Source organism: Pristis pectinata, chromosome 27 (genome assembly GCF_009764475.1).
Source record: "Pristis pectinata isolate sPriPec2 chromosome 27, sPriPec2.1.pri, whole genome shotgun sequence".
Taxonomy (NCBI): Eukaryota; Metazoa; Chordata; class Chondrichthyes; order Rhinopristiformes; family Pristidae; genus Pristis; species Pristis pectinata.
The window spans coordinates 22514341-22537397 of NC_067431.1; the positions used below are offsets into that span (position 1 = coordinate 22514341).

Here is a 23057-nt window from a genome sequence, read left to right on the forward strand (position 1 = left end):
ATGGTGAAGAGGAGGATGGAAGGATGTAAAATACCAGTCAAATCTCATCTGTGGGACAAAAGAAGAAAGTAGAGGAGACGAGAGAATGTTTAATGAAAAATGAAAATTTTAATTGTGATAGACTGCTTGGCTTGGATCCAGTATTAGTGAGCAAAGGCACGAGTCTGACTTGTTCTTCTTGTGGTATTTGTTACAGGCAGGAGACTTGTGGGTAAACTGAAGTTTATAATGGGTGAAAAATGCTGAAGTCATTGGGGTTATCAGATCTGGAGATGACAAAGGAAGTTTTCAACAACAGGGTAAATCTAAAGGTTACAAGAAATTGATGATCCTTATTGTGAAGAATTCATTGTTCAGGAAAATTAATTAACTGAGCACTTTTCATACCATCAACATGACCCAAAGTCCCCTGTAATCAGTTAATTAATTTTGATGCCTACCTTGATTTCCATATGGCAGGGCCCATAAGCATCAATTTTCTTTTAATGGTGTTTGTTGAGAAAGGACATTACCTAGCATAGATGCCAGGAGAACAGTGTCAAAGTACTGCTGGGCTGAGTTTTGCACTTTTCAATAAGCAGATGGTGGCTCAGTTTAACATCTCATCTGAAAGGTAACATCTTCAACAATGCAGCACTCCCTGTGTCCTGTATTGAAGTAAGAGCCTAGAATCTTCCTCCAGGATGGTAGAGGATCCTGAACCCACAGTCTTCAGATGTGGATCATTTTTGATCTCAAACAATTCTCCCGCTGAGAGTTTTAAACCAGCTGCAGCCAAAGAAAGGAAGAGCCCTTCAATATCCATTGGCAAATAGAGCATAAACAATGGAGTTTCCCCATCAAGGCATTGCGGAAGCTGTACCAAGCTTCAGTATATCCCTCAGTACCTTGCATTGTACCAGTCTGTAACAAAGTAGTTAGAGATCTGAATGGGGAGTGGTGGTGGGTTGGATGGCTGTTTGGTGAGAAAGAGAGAATTGAAAAATGAATTGGAATTTGGAATTGGTTTATTATTGTCACTCGTACCGAGGTACAGTGAAAAACTTGTCTTGCATACCATTCATACAGAAAGGTAGTACAAGGTAAACAATACAGAATGCAGAATAAAGTGTAACAGTTACAAAAAAGTGCAGTGCAGGTAGACAATAAGGTGCAAGGTGATAACGAGGTAGATTGTGAGGTCAAGAGTTCATTTTATCATACTAGGGAACCATTCAATATAACAGCAGGATAGAAGCTGTTCTTGAGCCTGGTAGTACATGTTTTCAGGCTTTTGTATCTTCTGCCTGATGGGAGAGGTGAGAAGAGAGAATGTCTTGGGTGGGTGGGGTCTTTGATTATGCTGGCTGCTTTACTGAGGCAGTGAGAAGTATAGACAGTGTCCATGGAGTGGAGGCTGGTTTCCTTAATGTGCTAAGCTGTGTCCACAACTCTCTGCAGTTTCTTGTAGTCACAGGCAGAGCATTGCCAAAGCAAGCCAAGATGCATCCAGATAGGATGCTTTCTGTGATGCATTGATAAAAATTGGAGAGGGTCAGTGGGGACATGCCAAATTTCTTTAGCCTTCTGAGGAAGTAAGCTGGTGAGCTTTCTTGGCCGTGGCGTCTATGTGGTTGGACCAGAGCAGGCTATTGTTGATGTTCACTCCTAGGAACCAAGCTCTCAACCCTATCGACCTCAGCACCGTTGATGTAGACAGGAACATATGCACCACACCCCCCTTCCTGAAGTCAATGACCAGCTCTTTTTGCTGACATCGAGGGAAAGGTTGTTGTCATGACACCATGTTACTAAGCTCTATCTCTTTCCTGTTCTCCAATTCATCCATTATTTGAGATACGGCCCACTATGGTGGCATCATCTGCAAACTTGTAGATGGAGTTAGAGCAGAATCTGGCCACACAGACATGAGTGTATAGGGAGTAGAGTAGGGGGCTGAGGACACAGCCTTGTGGGGCACCAGTGTTGAGAATAATTGTGGCTGAGGTGTTGCTGCCTATTCTTACTGATTGCAATCTGATGGTCAGGAAGTCAAGGGTCCTGTTGCAAAGAGAGGTGTTGAGTCCCAGGTCTTGGACTTTGGTGATGAGTTTGCTTGGAATTATAATATTGAAGGCGGAGCTGTAGTCAATCAACAATAGTCTAACGTAGGTGTCTGCACTGTCCAAGTGCTCTAGAGATGAGGGTAGGGCCAGGGAGAGGGTGTCCATCCTGAGAGTAATCCCCTGGTATCTCACAGTACAATTGAGCTGTTCTTAGAAAGTGGCTTGATGCTTGCACAACCTCTGACTTCTGCAAATTCTAAGGGGAACTTGCCTTGCAAGAAATCATTATACATTTGAGAGACAATTAACATTGCTAAATATGTAAATTGGTATGGAAATGAGCGTTTAATATTCAAAGGGATTGTCATTATAATTTTGAAATGGATTTCTGTGATTGAGTCTGTTGACTGACTTTGGTAAGTGTCAGTTGTCTTTTTCATATTTGTTTCCTATAGAAAAATACAATAGTTAGATATATTAAAGACAATGGACCAGTATGGTTGCTGGTGGGATGTTGTTTTATTTGATTTCAGAGTTTAGTGCACAATATGTATGATTTAAGACATGTGTCAGTGTCTTTTAAATGTTGATGTAAGCAAGAGTGAAGCTTCAGTGGTGTAACTGCAATTTGAATGGGTCTGTGTTTTTAATATGCACCGTGAAGTTTATTGGAATTGATTTGTTTTTTTTACCCCACCACTGAAGATGGCTGTCATGTCGATAGCAATGCCCAATTGTGCACTGATAGCTATCAAATAATACAAACACCAGAGGACTAACAGTTGTGACTTAATTGTTCCAGATTGGCTGTGTATCACTCAATGTTTGATTGCTGGGTATTAATGCTGGGAGCAATCACATGGCACCATTGTTTTTCAGTCATTTACATAACCTTGAGAAGCTTGAAAGTTTTATTTGTTCATGGCTGTCCATCATCTGAGGACATTAATGTCTTTGAATAACTGTAACCCAAAGAGGCTACAGGTTTTGCGTTTTTTATATATGTATATCATACGGCATCAGCTGTATTTTCTTTTTTGGGTCTGTTTTTCCCATCACATCTTGTGTCCGAAAGATCCAGAATATGCTGGGATACCTTTCTGTATTAACTGATTGGAATCATGATTGATAGATGGCAAAGATGTGATCACTCCAAATGGAATTGTTCCATTATTGTTAACTTAAGAAAATCAGAAACTTACAGTACTGAGAGGAGATCTTTTGGTTCCTCTATATTCGTCTATATATGAAGAGGGTTTCCACCTCACTACCCTCTCAGGCAATGAATTCCTGATTCCCACTATATTTTAGGTGACATTTCTTCCTCAGTTTTCCCCTAATCCTACCTTATGTCATAAATCTATGCCCTCTAGTAATTGACCTTTCTGCTATGGGAAGTGGATCCATCCTAATCATCCTATCTAGATGTCACATAATTTTGTACACTGCAATTAAATCTCCCCTCTTTTGTTCCAAAGAAAACAACTCCATCATACTCTCTTCACAATAGTTCTCAAGCTGCGGCAATATCCTCATAAATCTCCTCTGCACCCTCTCCAACATTGTCACATCCTTCCTATGGTGTACTACCCATAACTGTAATCTAACTTGAATTTGATACAATTCAACATGATGTTGCTTTTAAAAATAGATTGCTTATATTTATATCATGCCAGGCCTCATATATAAATAGCTTTGTTTAGAGACAGTTCTGTGACTTAATTTTAACACTATCAGTTTATTACTTTGGAACAATGTACTTATTTTCCATTCTTAGAAAGGAATTGAAACCACAAATGTGCTATTCAGGCTAAAAGCCCAAATATCAGTGGAAGTCCCAAGCAGCCCCACAGTACTAGCAATCCATCTGCCTTCTTGAGGCCTGACTCAAGATGCTACAATTGATTGTATCTGCCATTTCTGGCATCCATCTGAAAATAACAGAGGTATTTGTACTTTAACTGGATGTTGTCAGTTTATTACTTAGCTGAGATATTTAATGAGAGACAATCCTGTACATGTGGAACTAAAAATGCACAATTTCACATAACCTGAGGTGCTCCCATTTACTTTTCCAAGGAACAACAGTGACTTGCATTTATATAGCACTTACAACTAAAGAAAGCATTATAGATTATACAACATGAAACAGGCCATTCAACCCACCACACCCACGCCGACCAGTGGGCAGCCATCTGTATTAATCCTATTTCCCAGCACTTGGCTCATAGCCTTCTATGCCTGGACAACTCAAGTGCTCATCTGGACACTTATTAAACACCGTCAGCAACTCCGCTTCCACCAGTCTCTCAAGCAGTGTATTCCAGGTAGTAATCCTACCTTGTGTCATAAATCTATGCCAATGTCTTCCAGTATATTCCAGTCTCTCAAGCAGTGTATTTTCACTCTCGGTGAAAAAAAGTCACCTGCAAATCCCCCTTAAAATTCTCACCCCTTACTTTAAATTCATGCCTTCCAATTTTATTCACCTCTGATAACGGAAAAAGGATTCCTGCAATCTACCCTATCTATAGCCCTCATAATTTTGTCTACCTTAACCATGTCCGCTCTTAACCTCCTCCACTCCAGGGAAAATAGACCTAGCTTTTCCCGTTTTTCCCTCATAACTGAAATGCTCCATCCCAGGCAGCATGCTGGTGAATGTCCACTGCACTCTCTGCAGCACTATCACATCCTTCCTATAGTGTGGTGACAAGAACAGCACGCAGTACTCGAGCTGAGGTCTCTGACCAATGTTTTATAAAGGTAGAGCATACTCTCCCTGCACTTTTATTCAGTTCCCCTATTAATGAAGGCCAGTACCCCTTATGCTTTCTTAACTATCTTGTCTACCCTGGCGGCCACCTTCAACGATCTTTAGATTTGTACCCCAAGGTCCCTCAATACTCCCAAGGCCCTTACTATTCATGGTGTATGTCCTACCCTTATTATTAGAATCAGAATCAGGTTTATTATCACTGAATTGTATGTTGTGAAATTTGTTGTTTTGCAGCAGCAGTACAGTGCAAAGACATAAAATTACTATAAATGACAAAATAAATATAGTGCGAAAAATGAATAATGAAGTAGTGTTCATGGGTTCATGGACCATTCAGAAATCCAGTGACGGAGGGGAAGAAGCTGTTTCTAAATTGTTGAGTGTGGGTCTTCAGGCTCCTGTACCTCCTCCCTAATGGTAGTGGTGAGAAGAAGGCATGTCCCAGATGGTGTGGGTCCTTAGTGATGGGTGCCACCTTCTTGAGGCACTGCCTACTTGAGGCACCTCCTCTTGAAGATGTCCTTGATGGTGGGGAGAGTTGTGCCTGTGATGGAGCTGGCTGAGTCTCCAACCCTCTGCAGCCTCTTGAGATCCTGTGCATTGGAGCCTCCAGGCTATGATGCAACCAGTCAGAGTGCACTCCACCTTGCATCTATAGCAATTTGCAAGAGTCTTTGGTGACATACTAAATCTCCTCAAAATCCTAACAAAGTAGAGCCACTGCCGTGCCTTCTTCATGATTGCATCAATGTGTTGGACCCAGGATAGATCCTCTGACATGTTGACACCCAGGAACTTGAAGCCTTACTCCCAAAATGCATCACCTCAGACGTATCTGGATTAAACGTCTGTCATTCCTCAATCTGTTTCACCAACACATCGATATTACCCTGTAGCCTAAGACTTCCCTCTACACTAGTAACAAATCCACCGATCTTACTGTCATCTGCAATAATGCCACCTACAGGTATGGGTAGACTGGTTATTGCATAAGATCCTTTGGGTATAATTGAATAGGTAAGCGAAGAATGAAAAGATTTTCTGCTCAGCTAAACAAAGGGAATAAACAGTCGTGCATGTATACTTACCCATGTACAATCTGAAGATGCTCGTATCTTCCCTTTAAGTGTGTTTGATTTCTGTTCTCAGACACTTGTATAGGAAAAGTGACAAAACATCAGAATGTCACCGGCTGAGGAGAGTATCTATGTCAATAATGATTCAAAAGGAGATGTATTTTTCTATGCATGACCTGGCAACAGTGGTAGTTACTTCCTCTGCATTGACTGTTAAAGTAGAATAGGAATCTATGAAGCCCACTAATTGCTTCTTTAATTTCCAGCCGTTTTTATATTATTTGAGGCATGTGTGTAGATACTTTTAATATTGCCTTACTACTCACAGGGTTAAAGATTATAACTCTAGTATATTCTCCAGCTGTGGTATAGATGAAATACCACCCCTGCTGGCAGAACGAATCGGGTAACAGTAATTAGATTTTCCCCTCTGGGATTCACAAAAAGCAACACCAAATTAATTCCTAGTTGCTTGAGCAGTTTAGTAATTATCTGAGGTGTGTGTGTGAGAAAAAGAAAACGAAAGAGCTCAGCAAATTCTTTCACCATCGGTGTTTTATAAAATGTAACTCATCAATGGTTTAGATTCACACATGTCCGAAGTGTAGCCCACCCTACCATCCACTATTTCTTCAGTGGATTTGGATTTTCACTGTGTGTCAAATAAAAAATGAAAGAGTTGGAAGTGGAGGATACAAATATGCTACCTTTAAAACCCAGATTTTAAAAATTTATGGTGCCACCTTTTTCCGCACGCGAGCCAAATTTATCGATCCTCACGTGTATACACAGAAGTCTTGCCGGTCATATTGCATTTTCTGCACTGACCAGTGTTAATGTATTGAATGCAAGTAAACAATGGAGAAGTGAATTTGATTTAATAAGAATTATCTCTCTGGTTTACTACAGTTATTACATAGGATCGCATAGAATTTTCAGCACAGAACAGATCTTTCAGTGGAACTGGTCCTATATGATGTTTATGGTCCACTTGTGCCTTCTCCCACACTATTTATCAAACCTGATTTCCATCAGTTTCTAAATGCCGTTATGGTATTCCCTTCAGCCCCCACATGTGACTGGTTCCTCATTCCAACCATTCAGCCAAAAGGTTTCTCCTTAATTTCCTAGCATCTTCTTTTATAGTTCATGGTTTTGTTCTCCCCATGTGTGGATTCATCTTATCTACTTCTGTCTTGCTCTCAGAAAACTGGACAAAGTAAACTAGTTTCAACTACCTTATGTGGCTACATATTTTTTAATAATTGGTTTACCTCCTATGGCATTACAGACCGCAAGTTGTTGCCATTTGGGATAATTTAAATCTGGCCTGAATAATTAACCTAAAAGCTATACTTATAAAATGAAGTTCAATGGAATTTCTGAAGAGTCTGTTTGTGGAGCACTAATCTGATTGTGCTTTATGACCATGGATATTCTAACCTTTATTTTTACGTGTTTTTGACCTGTTGAGGGGCACAATATGAGCAAATGTCAGAAAAGCAATAGGAACTTTGAGGAAAAGATCTTGGATTCTACTATCTTATTCTTTCATAATATGTAATCCCAAAGAGGAAACAAAAAATGTTAATAATGTATTCTTATCTGGATTTTATAAATGCAGTATCTCTTCATTAGTAATCTGTTTACAAATATTATCCAAAGCCAGCCATCAAACTATATTTATTACATCTGAAAAATACTTATCAACCTTTATATCGCCTTTATCTAGTTACTGCAGCCAGGGCTTCCTTTGAGTGCGTGGGTGATGAGGTGAATTTTATCTACTCATTTTGCACAAGCCAAGATTCTCAATCTACGGCTAAGTGGACAATCCTTAGGTACATGAGCTCCAAGAGATCTCCTTTACTTATAGAGGGAAGGCTAATGTAAACTTCCATTGTTCATTTTGGGTGCTGCAGTTTACAGGAGTAATACAATTTGAACACAAGTTATTCTCTGCTTGGATACAGTAATCAGTAGAATGAATTTGTGTTCTTTTATTTACTCTTCACCACTTACAAGGATAAAATGAAATTTATCAGTACAAGTTGTATTTCGATCTTCATCCTCAGTACATTGATATGTTTATTTAAGTTTGGCACAATAGTTTTCACTGCATTATAAGCAGGGGAATCAGAAATTCCCCATGAACTTTTCTGAAATCGATGTGTATTTCAGCAATTAAGGTTATTCTTGTTTGACTCTTGATTATGCAATTTAAGGATATGTGACAAACTTGCAAATCCATACGGGTTTAACATTAGAGTTCCTTTAGTCATTTAGTTGGAGTTAACAATGTTGTATCTTTTCACTCGCATTGATGTCACCACTGGACATTTTATTAAACATTCAGGAAAGTGCAGAGATCGATGAGGATGTGGATCAGGACCGTGTCGATGAAGGGACTGAACCTGAGCTTCAAAACCTCCCAGTGTCTGATGAAGAAGCAGAAAGTCAGAAAGAGGTGATTTTTGATTCGCTCTTTAGCATGAGACTGTTGTCTCTGAACCCTTTCACCCCCATCATGCTGCTTATTCCCTTCGTCAAATTTTCTTTTTAGAGGTGCTGGATTTTATATTTGTCGAATGGGCAAAACTGGACCCTAGCATTTTGCACTGTGACACCTAAATTTTGCATTTTAAAAGTTAGTAAATATTGATATCAAAAGAAATAGGATTTTGTTCCAAATTTATAGGAAATATCTTGCTTAAATTTGGAAAAAAATCCTATAGAGCACATTGCAAAGCATGATTATATGCCAGATCTGGATCAATACAAGTTAAAAATTCTTCCTCAGGCCGGTTACTCTTAGGAAGATAACACAGTAAAACTCTAAGCTGCTGTCCAATTGTTTGGAAACCCCAATGGTTCGACATTTGGCTCAACAGGACCCTGTTTCCTGTGCTCCCTTTAAACTCATCAGGTTCACTGGAAAATTGATTATGGTATTGTGTAACATCTTTTTCTTAAAAAGAGGTAAATTAGAAGTGTATTGGGGTATTAGCAGGAGTAATATCTAATACTGGGATAATCTGTCAGTCCGGCACCACCAAAATCTCAAGGGTTCTGAATTATCAGAGTTTTCCTTTATAATTTCATGCATTTTTGAATCCATTGAAGAAAAATGTCAACAAACATTATTTCAAAACTATCCTTGGAATGATTTGTTTGCTATACAGCAGTGAAAAAAAATCACCAATTTTGCTTTAAGTGTGAAATATTCTCCAACTTTTATGATTCTTCACTGTTTCCTGGAGCCATTTACGTTACCTAGGAGCAGGAAACTTTTTGCTGGTGTAAATGATTTCCCCAGAACTAAATCTTGTTTATTTTTACTAAAGACAATGAAAATAAACAGTAAAATAATAATGGCTGGAGAAGTTCAGTGTCTGACTCACCCAACTTCCAAATTGTAAAATGTATTTTGCTCAATGAAACCTTATGGCTGAGTTGAGACATCTGCTGTGTTTCATTTGTTTTTTTTTTCTTTGATGTTTAACTGCATTCAGCTGCAGTGTTTGTTGTCCACGTGAATTTCAATAAATATCACATCTCAATTTTTCCTGATAACCATGTCACCTCTCATGTTGAAATTAATTCACACCAAGTATCAAACATACTTGTGACAAGTGTCTTCATTTATACTGGGAGGTGATATATGCCCCACGGGTGCTACCAAATAATATGTATCACAAATTTGTTATCAAACGGTATGGAGAATGAACTGGTATAAGACAAAAATTTGTCCATGCAAAATGGTTAAAATGCATAGATGTGTTTTTTTAAAACCCTATGACAGTGTATGTCACTCTTTTATTAGTCATATGCATGTTTTAGTTTAACTTAACCTCAACAAAGTAGTAGCTTATCAATCAGTTGTGGCTGCTGAATAGATTTTACTGACCTCTTTTTTTGATGATTTATAACTTGCAAATGCAAAAACGAAAGGAGTTGTTTGAACAAAGCCACGGAGGAAGCGAGCCCAGAAGCATGCTTGATTCAGAAAGTCGTGATGTTCAGCCTCCAACCCCAGATAAGTTAACTTCTGACAAAGAGGCTGATGATGATGATGACAACATCGACCCTAATGACGAAAAGCTAGAAGTCAAAGGTAAAAGTGAGAGTGACACAGAAGATGGTGTTCTGATCAGACCTGTACAACCGGGGCATCTGGGGCGTGCAGTGGCAATTGATGAAGCAGAAAGTGAAGAAATTGGAGCAGGAGATAGTAGGTGCAACTCAGTCGATGGTACATCAAAGTTGTCTCAGGTTGGAGATGTGGACTTGAAGTCTGAGAACAAAAGTGAGGGAGACCCGATACTGACTTGCGCTGATGAACAGCCAATTGTTGTAGAAGCAGAAATCGATAAATGCAATGGACCAAACGAAAAGAAAAGTGTTATGCCTTCCAATAACCCTGATGAGCCACTTAATCCACCTCAAAAGGTATGATTCATAGCAGATGTATTATCCATATCCTGCAGTATTTGGAAGACATTTGTGACTGTGGGACATACATTAACATGCAAATTCATCTGAGCTTTTCCATCAGTGCTTATTAAAGCACATGTAAGCTCACTTAGTTTTCAACTGAAATCATACTGTTTAATGACTGTGAGCTGAAAAAGGAAAATTATTTTCAATTACAGTAAAACCCATTTTGTAGTATTTATTTCTTAGTGCAATTGGTGAGGTTGTTAAGTTGATTCTGTCCTTTAAGTTAGACTATCACCCCCTTCCCTGCCCACACTAATCTGAATGATGGAAGCTAACCATTCATTTGCACAAAGCTCTGAAGTCTGAATGCCAAAAGAACTAAGCTGATATTGGGAAGTTTACAGCTGAAAATGTTTCCCTTTTGTCAACACCTTTAAGTGAACTTAGCTTTATAATCTATCTACTTCCATCATAAAAAAGCCTCTAATTTTCATTTCATTAAACAATATTACTGTTGTTGCTATAGTAAGATCACTGTTCCCTATCCGTATTGGTTCATCGATGTTAAAGTAGTAAATTGTGGTCTCTCTGATGGCCACATGTCATTTCACTTAAAGAACAAAAATGACCACAGTTAATATTATTCTTTGCTGCAGCATGACACTGGTATCTCACTTATATGTACAGGATGCATTCCCAGGAATTAGAGTGCTAAAAGAATCAGTGCTAATAGGGGTCGTTATAGCATTATAAATAGAGAGCTGCATGACTGACAACTCCGCTGTATCGGGAAAGTGATAAGATCTGCCAGATAGGAGATACCGTTGGAGAAATGGTACCATAGGAGAAAGCTCTGGCTGGGGAGAGCTGTGCAGCCAAAGGAAGTGAAGGGGAGTCAATATCTCCTGTCGTATCTTAGCAGGTACCATTGCTGCACACAGCTGTGTTGGGAATTTGGCATGAATCACAGCTCACTATGTAGAAGCTGCCTGTTTGGCTGCTGTTGAGCAGGCCAGGGCAAGCAGTGTGGCTGTTCGCCGCACTGATGTCAAAGTCGAGTTTATTGTTATATCCACAAGTATGTGTATGCATAGGTGCAATGAAAAACTTATTTGCAGAAGCATCACAGGCACATAGCATCATATAAGCAGCATTCACAAGAAAAACATAAATTAAACACAATTTTTATGAGAAATAACACAATTAAAACAATGAAAAACAAAGTCCATTTTAGTGCAAAGTGATCAAAGTGGTCATAGTGTTGCTAAACTGTATTGATTAATGTTTTGCCAATTGGTTCAAGAACCGAATGGCTGAAGGGAAGTAGCTGTTCTTAAACCAAGTGGTGTGGGACTTCAGGCTTCTGTACCTCCTGCTCAGTGTGGCTCAGAACTGTGCCTGGCCAACAAGGTGACTGCAGACCATTGCTGGGTGTTAGGCAGCACACGCACTATGTTTTGATAGACCATCTGGATCTGATGGTCTCTCTCATCACCCACCAAAAGTGATGGGAACTGCTGTCTTCCCCTCTCTTTGTTTGGCTGTGTAGCTCTCCTCAGTCCAGAGTATTCTTTATGGTAAATGAAAATTTTAAAAAGACTGCAGATGCTGGAAATCTTAAAATAAAAATCAAAAACGTTAGAAATATTCAGCAGGTCAGGCTGCGTCTGTGGGTAGACAAACAGAGTTAATATTTCAGTTTGACCTGAAATGTTAATTATGCTTCAGAGATGCAGCCTGACCTGACCTGCTGAGTACTTCCAGCATTTTCTGGTAACAAGCTCAGCAGCCGGGAGCCACCACTGAGTTTGTTAGTTTTCCCGGCTGGGGAGAGCTGTGCACCCAAACTAAGTGAAGGGCAGGCAATATCTCCTGTCACATTTCAGCAGGAAGGGATGAGTTGGATCCCTAGCATCCAGGTGGTCTGTCTACACTTGGAGCAGGGGCAGCCGATCCCCAGCAATAGCCCACACTCACTGTGCATCCTGGGCACAGCCCTGAGCTCCACTCCTCAGCATCGACTGGCTGTATCACGTGACCCAGCTGGTCCAACACTCGCCCTCACAGGCAGCCTCTTCACACCGTGGAGTGATTCATTGCTGGGGCTGTACCAGTGGAGGACAGGGATTTGTGTCAGTTTCCCAATGCAACAGCAATGAGGGCAAGGATTGTACCAGGTACCCGGTGCGCTGCCCAAGAATAGAGGAATGCATGCTTTTGAGTGTTCGGACTCCAGGGCCAGTAGCACTATAACGAATCAGTGGTCTGCTGGGTCATGCCAAGCACTGTACCAGTGTAATATTTAAAAGAACATTTTACACATTCTTTGGATGTGAGCAATGGGCATTTACTAGCCTTCCTTAACCCTGAGAAGATTGAGGTAGATTTTTTTCTTATGAACATTTGTTTTAAGATAATAGGAATTTCCTCAGAGTCTTTTAAATGAATTAGTTTGGTCCACCAATATAAAGGCACTTGATTTGTTACAGATGTACTCTATTGAGTCTACAATTTAAAGTAAAGCTGCCTGTTTAATTTTTGTAGCAAATGTTCCTGAAGCAAGATGTTCCTGAAGCACTCATTTTCTTGCATCATTCATTTCAAAATTTTCTGCGTGAGGTGTTAATGGGGGCAGTGGTGATCATGGACCAATTTAACCAGCAAGATTTGAGGTTTGAGAATACAAGGGCTGAGAAGAAGGTGAATTAGAGTGGGTGAATTCTGTCAAAATAAGTACAGAAGTTCAGAAAGAATGCTTAGATTAAGAAGGATTAAAAGAGAAACAAAAAGAAAATGGAAATTTTGTAAATTTCTAATTGAAGAAATGATCCCCTATCATTAATTGTTTTTGTTTCTTTGGCCTGAGAGGTTGTTAGAAGGAAACATTGTATGTTCTCTTAATTATCTGACTTAACTTTATGTGGTGAGTTTAATAGACAATGTGGAAATTTCAGCAGATACAAGGTTGGCTGCATAAGTGGCTGGTCAATACGATAGGTGAAATAGGAAGTTCTGCTTTTGTGAAGCTAACAGGAAAGCAGCACAAATGATCTGTCAACGTGCAGCAACTCGCCAATTACTGATTACCTTTTGCTTGCTACAAATTGCTCGTCAATTTGTACATTAACAGCAGCAGGAATTGTTCACGTGTAGTTATTAATTCCAACACATTCTAGTCCTTGCAGTAAATTGCTAGCATATTCAAGAAGCAAATCTGTAGCAAAAATAACCCCTCTCCCCACCCCTTTTAATCAGCAGGATTAAAATGTTAAAATGCAGGATTCAGTGGCTTATGTTTAAGAGGAGTCATCTCTTTGTGATTGTGATACATGATGTTTTATGAATATGTCAATTTGGTTACTTTAATAGAGTACAGAAAAAAGAAGAAAATAATATATTTGACTTTCAACCTACAATATTATTTGCTAATTTATAAAACTGAAAAATGGCAGAAATAGTATAGTAGGAAATATTGTGGGAAGGAAATTATATCCTCGGATATTGGACTTTGGCATTGGAGGAAAACATCATAATGCATTCATTGTTATGCAATCTGTCCAAAATGCAGTCCCATTGACTTCAGTAAAATAGAATATCAGATAAGGTACATAAACAGAAATCTGATGTGATATCGCCCACTTTGTACATTAATGTCCAAAATCAATTCCACTCCTTTGGCTTTCCATAGCCAACAGTCTATTCTGACCATCCATCTTGAATCATGGATTGTACTTCAAAAAAACCCTTGCATGTTTAAGTGGGTGTTCCACATAGATTCAAAACGTGTATAGATTTATATATTAGTGGTTTGCTTCATTGAATCTTTTTAGGATCTTGTTTCAAGAGCACAGTCTCTAACCCAGAAAATGGAAGAAGAGAAAATTTAGCAAGTAAATGTGCAGCTTGAGGAGAGACTTTAGGCCTGATCTTGCTTCTCCATCCCATCCCCTTTCTTTGCCACACTACCACTCTCCTGCCACTCCTCTGCCACCGCTTTCCCCACCTCCATACCTGCAACTGTTCAGATCCAGAGGGCCGAATACATTGCATACAAGAATCCAACAACACGTTTTCAATTATAACAGAGTCTCTGATGTTAGAGTGAAGAAACCCCACCCTCTGAAATGCAAGGGGTGAAAAAATTGAGGTGGGGTTCTTAAACAGAGGTCAACAGTCAAGAACTAGATGTTGAGAAATGAATATTTCTAGACAACCAACAAGCTTTTGAGACCTGTTTACCTTAATGTAGAGAGAACAATAAGTACTAGAGGATTTAGCTTAGCTGTGATGCACTGTATAACTGAATAGCCGTAAAAATTCTCTGATCTGGTTCAGGAACATAATGGTCACTTGCACTTGATTCTGAAGGATAGTTAAATTAATTCTGGGTCGACCTAACAGCAACTGATGGACAGCGTGGTTTCTATGTGTTTGCCATTTATAAGAACTATACCAAACAGGAATCAACACCTGCAGAGAGACTGGGCAAGGAAAGATAAGTTCAGATTAAAAATATAGATCTCGCAACTAGGATTTCCAAACCTACAATGCCATGCTGCTATTGTAAAAATTATAATTCTGAAGCCACTTCAGGTTCATTGTCTTGAGAAAATTGTGTGCAATTGTTTTTACTTCACCTAATCATGCAAACACTCCTGTACAGGACTGAGAAAGTGCCACTCCATCTGACGTGTAGCCTTTACCTGAGATCTGCCATCTCAAGTGGAGGTAAAAGGTCCCATGGCTACATTCTGGCAGTTCTCCCCAGTGTTCTGGCTAATATATATCGTAACTTACAGTATGTCACTATACTACATTAACTGGTCATAATCTCATTACTGTCTAAGGGACCCCTTTTATGCACAAATTAACTATTGTGTTTTGCCACGTTAAAACAGTTTAAAAGAATTAATTAATTGCCTGTAAAGCAGAACAGTAGCTTTAGAAAAAGGGGCTATATAAATGCAAGTCTTCCTGTTTGCCCTTAAAATGAACTGGTTTCCAGGGATTCTTGAAACTTGAACACGTCATTTAGAATTTCTGCTCTATATCACTTCCCTGTTTCCTTGGATACAAAGCATCCTCATCAGCTTAGCAAAGTGCATTTTACCTGCTTGCGATATGGTTTCTAAAGCCAAAAATATAAATGCAGCACAAATGCATTCCAACTCAGATTGAAATTGTATTTTTTAATTGTTTTAACTAATTAATTTGTCAAGAATTCCAGCCAAGTAACCACTACTAACAGCTGACAACACCATTAGTCTTCATTATATTTGTTTTACAGGCTTTTGAAGTACAGTAATGCTGAGCTTCAAATAAGATTTCTGGAAATCAATTGCATTCAGATTTAATTAGTCTACAGTTACCATTCCTGTAAGTTAATTAGTTCAGTGCCTTTCTTTAAAAAAAAAGTAGTTTGAAGAAGATTAATATTTGTTCTCTGAAGGGCAATTCATTCTTATGGCCTGTTCTTGCCAAAAACCATCAGCGTTCCTTAGTATTTGTAAGATATTTACCTTCCTGGTCACTGAACCTGTTTTGGAATTTCATGTTTTAACCTTCATTCTTAAAGTATTGTAGAATATTTTATAACCAGACCATACAAATGGAAAGAACTGCTTACTTTTTTTCTCAATAAAGTTGACAACATTATTACATTTGGATACTTGATGTTAAAAGTTGTTGAACTTACCTACCGTCATCTCTTTACACTTTATGAAGCGAGTGCCCTTAAAACTTTGGAACATACCTTTCCGTTGTGGCTTCTGTTTCTTTCTGGACAAATGGCCAGATTTAGGACAAAAATACTGAGTTAGGTGAGTAGCACTTTTATTTAGCAACACTATACCCCACATAAATATGATGATACTTTTTTTTCCCAACCTATTTCCATGTGATGGCCATATGATTGGTGGCCATCATTTTGTTAGAGGAGAATACAATCAGCAAGGCTGTACAGTAGCGGGCAATTGCCAAATGCCAGGGAAGGATGTAATCAATGCAGCAAATCTTTTGTGATAGCCTGGTTTAATCTAGGTGAGCTATTTTTTCCAAAGGATTGTTAAATGTATAACAATACACCTGGCATTATGTAAGCTGCTCCGAGCAAGTTCCTGGCAAAGATATAATTAGACAGCAGACAGCAAATACCATCTGTAATCTATCCAAGATGTTCTGGCCCATCCCATTATTTTTGAAATTCACTTTACTGGATGGTTTTTGCTAGGTGTTTATGAGTAACTCATTATTTATTTCACATTTTGATCCTAGCCAGGTGGGTACCTGGTAATAGTAGTGGAATGCAAACAAAAATTGTCTTGCTAAGTTTGCAGTTGATTTTCTCGGCATCATCCCAGCCTATCAATGGAAGCACCTGCAGATTGCATTTTACAATCCAATCCAGTGGGAAGCCAAAAAACACACATATGCATCTGTTCAATAAATTGGCAATCACTATCCATGTATATTTCAACATGGAATAGCAGTCAAGATTGCATTACAAAGGTATCCATCATTTTTGTTGTGGATGCCTTCGTAATGTAATCTTGATTGCTATTCCATGTTGAAATATCACATTTTCTCTAATTCCAAAGAAAAATGGCATTCATATTCAAACACGTGTTGATATTGGAACATGTCCCCAATAAATAGTTGCACTGGTATTTAGGAAATAGTTCGTCTCTTGAATGTTAGATATGTTTTATTATCACTGCTGAATCCCAATGTTATAACTATAGCTAAAGATAAACATCTGAGGGGAACTTTCTTTCCCTCCTGATTGGGTGTACCTCTATCAGTTAATTGGGAGAGACTTGGGTGAGCTGATCCATCAGAGGTAGGTTTTAGCCCTAATGCATGTACCACTCAAACACTCACATGAGCTTTCTCTTGACAAGGCAGCACTTCTGTGATCATCAGTTGCCGTGTAGTTCGTCTCACTTCCCCAGTTAAAGACAACTGTCTGTGAAACACTAATGTTTAGGAGATGAATTAACTAAATAAGGGAGCAGCTACTGGAATAAAAGACTTGCATTTATATTGTGTCTTTTAAACATTTCAGAAATACATGCTTTTGAACTCCAAAGCAATATAATTTCAGCATCCACTTTACACATGACAATAGTGGGCAAAACAATAGTTTAAAAAAATCTAATTGATTTGTTTCACTAATGTTGGTTAAAGGAGAAATATTAATCAGGACATTGGGTAGGTTGTGGAACAAATGGTAGAATATTTCTGCATCCAGCTGAACCAGCAAGAAGATGTCATCCAAAAGAAAGATTGGCATGTCCTCATCATTGCATTGAAAATCATCTTACACTCAAATTCTAGAGTGGAGTGTGAAATCACAATCCTGTGAGTGAGATAGGCCAACTGAGCCATGGTAATGGAAAATGAACATGTGTTGAGCCGGCCACTATAGTGTGCTTAAAAAAAGGAAGTGTTCTGTTTATGTAGTGCACTTGCTCAGAGGTGTTTTCCAATTTGGGCAGCTCTGACTCGGGACACAAGACACTTTGACGTTATATGTTAATAAATTTCTAAAACAGCCATTAATTGTAGAATTGGCTAACTGTAACGAGGCAGGGGTAACTTTCACCTTTGGCATTTCCACAGGTCAATTTAAAATTACTCCCAAGGTTTGGTGTAACATCAGGTAAAAAGTAAATGATTTGGTCATTTAATCATGTAATGAAGTAGGGGAAGCATTTTCAGAGAATAAAGGGCTAGCTTTATCTTTCCCTTCCCCTCTAATGGATCTGTTAACAGTCTGGATAAATCAAAACTTTTAACTTGCCTCTGATTAAGCAATTAGAACAACAGTAAATAACAAGAGTTTATCAAATATGTTTTAAAACTAAGTTCACTTTAATTCGTCCACAGGACTCTGAACCCAGCCAACAACTTAAAGATCTGCAGGCTTCTGAAGAATCAGATGAAATCGATAACAATTTTGTAAGTGCATTATAAACATTGCATATATATCTAAAAGCTAATTTTGTTGCTCAGAGGAGTTGAAGACAAGATAATTCTTTAAGGTAAATTAGACTCTTCGCCATCCATCTACAGCTTGTTAACAGTAGCATTATGGTGCAGATTACAAAATGAAACTGATTCTGTGGTGAGTATTTTTTTAATGGAGTTGTCCTTTGATTTATATAATTTGCTCTATTCCAAAAAAATATTTTTTAGAACTGAATCACCATGAAAATAATGTAAACTATCTTATTCTAACTGAAGAAGTCCTTATTTAACTAGAGGATTGGATCTGCCAAGCCTGCACAATGTTAGCACATGAAGGATGACTGGATAACTTACGAGAAGGTTGTGGCTATTGTAGCCTTAGCTGACCAGCATTGAAACACAGACCAGTAATATAAATTAAGTCGAGATGTTCTTGTAATTTAATAAATCATAAGATTACAGCTCAAGTGCTTTATAGCTGTGTTGAAGCCTGAATACAGTGACTACCTTGTGTTGGTCAAGCCAATTTTCTCTGCTGTAGTTTTTTTGTAAATGTTTTGGATTTCATCAAATTTGTGATAAATTTATTAATGGGATCAAGGTTTTAGGAAGCCATTTTTCAAATTATTGGTAATAGAAACAGTTTGTTTTGTAATTGATGTGCATGATCTGAAAATTCCAGCAAGCTGAAGTTAAAGGTTTAAGGTGTCACATGGTGAATACTAGAGTGTTATATTTGTCTTTATAGCACACAGAAGAAATAGAGTGTGAATGTTGTGGATATCCTACATTTCCTCACAGGACAGGGAATCTGCTATAATTGGCCCTAGCATCTTCAGCAGAGGTTTACCAGCATTGGCCAGGATTCCTACTTGTGGTTGCTTTTCAGTTATTATTGCTTATAGAATAGAGATGTTACATTGGTAGATTGGAGTAGGATTAAACACAGCAACCTATTGTAGAGGAACTCATTGGCACTTATTTGCCTCATGAATAGAAATGCCCCATTTGATAAGCTGATAGAGTCAAACAACAGGGGAGAAGGCTGCCAAATAGTCACGTTTTATAAAAGAAACGGACAGCTTTCTGCTCCATATTTCTTTGTTTGAAACTTTCCTTATAATTGCAAAACTTCATGAAAGTGTGGTTAAGCATGTTTTATTTAAATTGTTGATTACTACATTCTACAGAGACTTGTTTTAAAAGATTAAGTACCCTTGCAGCTGTGCGCTATTTAAATATACAAAACTAACAGATTGATCCCTCAGCCTGCTTCAGATAAGCTTTTTGAATATCTTAATATCCTGGCCTGTTTTCACTGCAGTCCTTTCTTATTCCAGATTTCATGTATACTAAAATGTCGGGCCCTGGTATATAATTAAACCTATTTAAAATGCAGAAAGTGTAGGCACATGGAGAAGAAGAAGAGTTAAGCCCCTTTAACATCTGCTCTGCTCTGCAGGAAGTGACATCGCCACCTGCCAGTGGGAACAGGGTACACCACATCACTGTTGATGGGAAAGCATAAAAGTATTTGTAAATACTAATGAGCACTCTGTCAAGCTACATACAGAGCAAAGTGGTCAACTGACGAAGCTTCTCACTACTTTCTCTTGGGTTTTAAGTGCACTGTTATTTTGTTAAAGTATGAGATTAACTTTTTGTTTTGTTTCTCTTATAAATGCACACTGCATTTCATATTTCAGATTTAATTCTATCAAAAACTAATGAATCATAGAAACTGTTAAAGCAAGAGCAGAGCATAAAAAACATGTACATTGGATTTTGTGTCTTCCTTAAAACAATATATTCTGCCATTGAACAGTTGTCTGCATGATCACATGTTACATTTCCACAGAATAAGCTTCTAGTTGTTCTTGTGCGTTTGGGAAGAGGTTTGTAGTTTGAAATTAGCTGCCTGCCCCACAGAGAGGAGGAATATCATAAGGCTTCTAACCCTGGTTTTTATTAACAGTTAAAATATCTTATATCCATCCTGTCAGGTGGAGTATGTGAATCAGAAAATAAGGGAATGGAGTTCACAGTAAATGTTCTACTTATTTGTTTTTGGTACAGTACCACAATTCAATTGGAACCTTCAGTATTCATTTGGGAGCAACAACTATATTTTAATTGTCATCATAAATCCCAGATAATAGTTCCAATTCCAGATTAATTTGATCATGTGCTTCCATAATTAATCATTCATACAGGATTTTGACAAGATAAATTTATTATGCTGATATTTCTGTGTATTAAAGATAATTTTGTGAATTATTCACAGTTATATTTTGGCTTGTTTAAATATCTTCAGAGGTAGATGCTATGTAGAATGCATTGTTGTAGTTGGTACAAAGATTATGTTTCAAACATAACAGGTGCTTCTGGTTTCTGGATATTGTAGATAGAGGTTTGTAGTTTGCCTTTTCAAGTTGGTGGATAAGTGTTTTAATAGTAGTTACTCTTACATTTCCTATATTATTCCAGATTTGAAGACAATAAAGGAGCTATGAGTGAATACTGTCTTGTTACTTGGTATAACATTTATGGTCATAGTATTGTAGAATGCTGTTCCTATTGACAGCAGCAAATAATGAGTATGGTTAATCAAACTCAGATCAGTAAGCTATTCAGCACCAGAAATGCATAATCTGTTTTGCACAAGGCTCTGGGTTTGGGTATTTATTTATGAGTGTTATTCCTGAGTAAACTACTTCTCATTAAGAATTACAGGTTCTGAATTAGTGCCTCTATTAGTAGCCACTTGATTTCTTAAAGAATGGCAAGCACCTAATGCTAATCTCATACAAAATCCCTGTTAAGGTCAAGTTATTAATATTACATTTTTCTGATTTCTGGGTTGTCCTGCTGGTAAACCAATGAAATGAGCATCTGTCACTTAAATAGCTCATGTATTTATGTAGCACGATAGCCACTGGAATACTTTTGAAGTGTAATCGATATTATTTTGAAGGCAGGTATGGCAACCAATTTGCATGCATCAAAGTCCATAACAAGGGAGATAACCAGATAATTATAAGATATCTTTTTTAGTCACATGTACATCGCAACACACAGTGAAATGCATCTTCTGCTTAGTGTTCTGGGGGCAGTGTTGCCATGCTTCCGGCGCCAGCATAGCATGCCAACAACTTCCCAACCTGTATGTCTTTGGAATGTGCAAAGAAACCGGAGCACCCGGAGGAAACCCAGGCAGTCACGGGGAGAACATACAAACTCCTTACAGACAGTGGCCGGAATTGAACCCGGGTCGCTGGCGCTGTATTAGTGTTATGCTAACCACTACACTACCGTGCCTGCCCTCAGAGATGCTATTGCATTGGCTGGGAATCAAACCTGGGCCTCCCGCGTGGCAGGCGAGAATTCTACCGCTGAACCACCAGTGCAAGTGATCCACCAGTGCAAGTGATTTGGTTGGGGTTTAATTTTTCCCTCATCATCAAGCAAACTCCCCTGTTGCTCTTCAGGTGGTGCTATTGTATCTTCTCCCTCCACCTAAACTGGCAGATGGGATCTTTGTTTCGTGTCTCATCACAAAGAGAACGTCACTGACAATGCAGCACTCCTTTTGTACTGGCTAAATTGTTAGGTGACATTGCATGACTTGAACCCTAAAATATTTCTTGAACCCACAGTCTTCTAAATTGGAAGGAAGAATATGCTAACTGAATGAGGATGGGAAATGATTATAATAATGCAACGCCACTTTTTTTGCCTTCTCATCGGAACAGATTTTGATATCATTGTACATTTTGCAGCTCTCCTCAAAATGTACAGTGAAGCAGAAAAGCATTGTAGAGCACTGTACATTCTGGACCAGCACGAAGCGTGTCCCTCGTCAGTGCAACAAACATTGTAGCCGTAGGCCCTTTAATCGCAGGGGTTTTAGCTATGAGTTTTCCTGTGTAATTTATGGTTATAAAAATATACAAGCAATAACTTTGATTTGGGATAATAATTCTATATATACCAGGAAACCTAATCATGTAAAATGCCACAGAGGTAGCAAGAATGCTAATCGTGGTGATTTTCCAGTACTTTAAAGTTGCCACTGTATGAGAGATGCTGCTGCTGGTTTTGTTGGCCCAAAGGCATGCTGCAGTATTTGTAATAGCAGTCCAATCTCTCTCCTTAATGTCGCTTTCCCTTCACCTGCCGTGCAGTTAACATTACCTGACAATCATTTGAGGACCATTATAGCACTTTACACTTATGAATGGGCAGATCTTTTTGTGCTGTTCAAGGTTCAAAGAATGCTTGATGCTTATGGGCCTATTGGCTCCCCATAATCCTCTTGCACAATTTTGTCTACAATGACTGCAAATCCCAATGTGTCCAAGTGAAGATGGCCTGAAGAAACACAGATAATTTCTTACAAAGCAGAAGGCCATAAATCTCTCTTTGTTCCCCAACAGACCATTGTCTTTAACACCGAGATGTTGCTGTTGTGGTTGTGCTTGAATAAGGAAATTAATTCATTTGCACTAAAATACTTACTGGTATGCCCCAGTTTAAAAATTAATATCTAAGTATGTCAGATCCATCAGAATTAACGGATCTACATTTTTTTTTACATTTGGTACAATGTGACATTCTGCAGAGATTTGATTACAAAATCTAGGTTGACACTTTGGTGCAGTTCTGAGGGAGTTGAGATGTTATTTTAACTTCTCTACCGACCTGTTGGAACTCTGGTCTTCAATAAGATATTAAACTGCTGCTCTGTCT

The 23057-nt window shown here is 38.5% G+C and overlaps 1 protein-coding gene across 1 annotated transcript in view; it reads left to right on the plus strand.

Annotated features, from left to right (window-relative positions):
* The window catches only part of LOC127583595 (centrosomal protein of 164 kDa-like), a 164061-nt gene that overhangs the window by 77273 nt on the left and 63731 nt on the right, over window positions 1–23057 (plus strand). The window contains exons 8-10 of the mRNA XM_052039718.1: window positions 8257–8367; window positions 9852–10349; window positions 18228–18299. Of these exons, the coding sequence (XP_051895678.1) occupies window positions 8257–8367; window positions 9852–10349; window positions 18228–18299 (681 nt within the window). The remainder of the gene's footprint in view (window positions 1–8256; window positions 8368–9851; window positions 10350–18227; window positions 18300–23057) is intronic.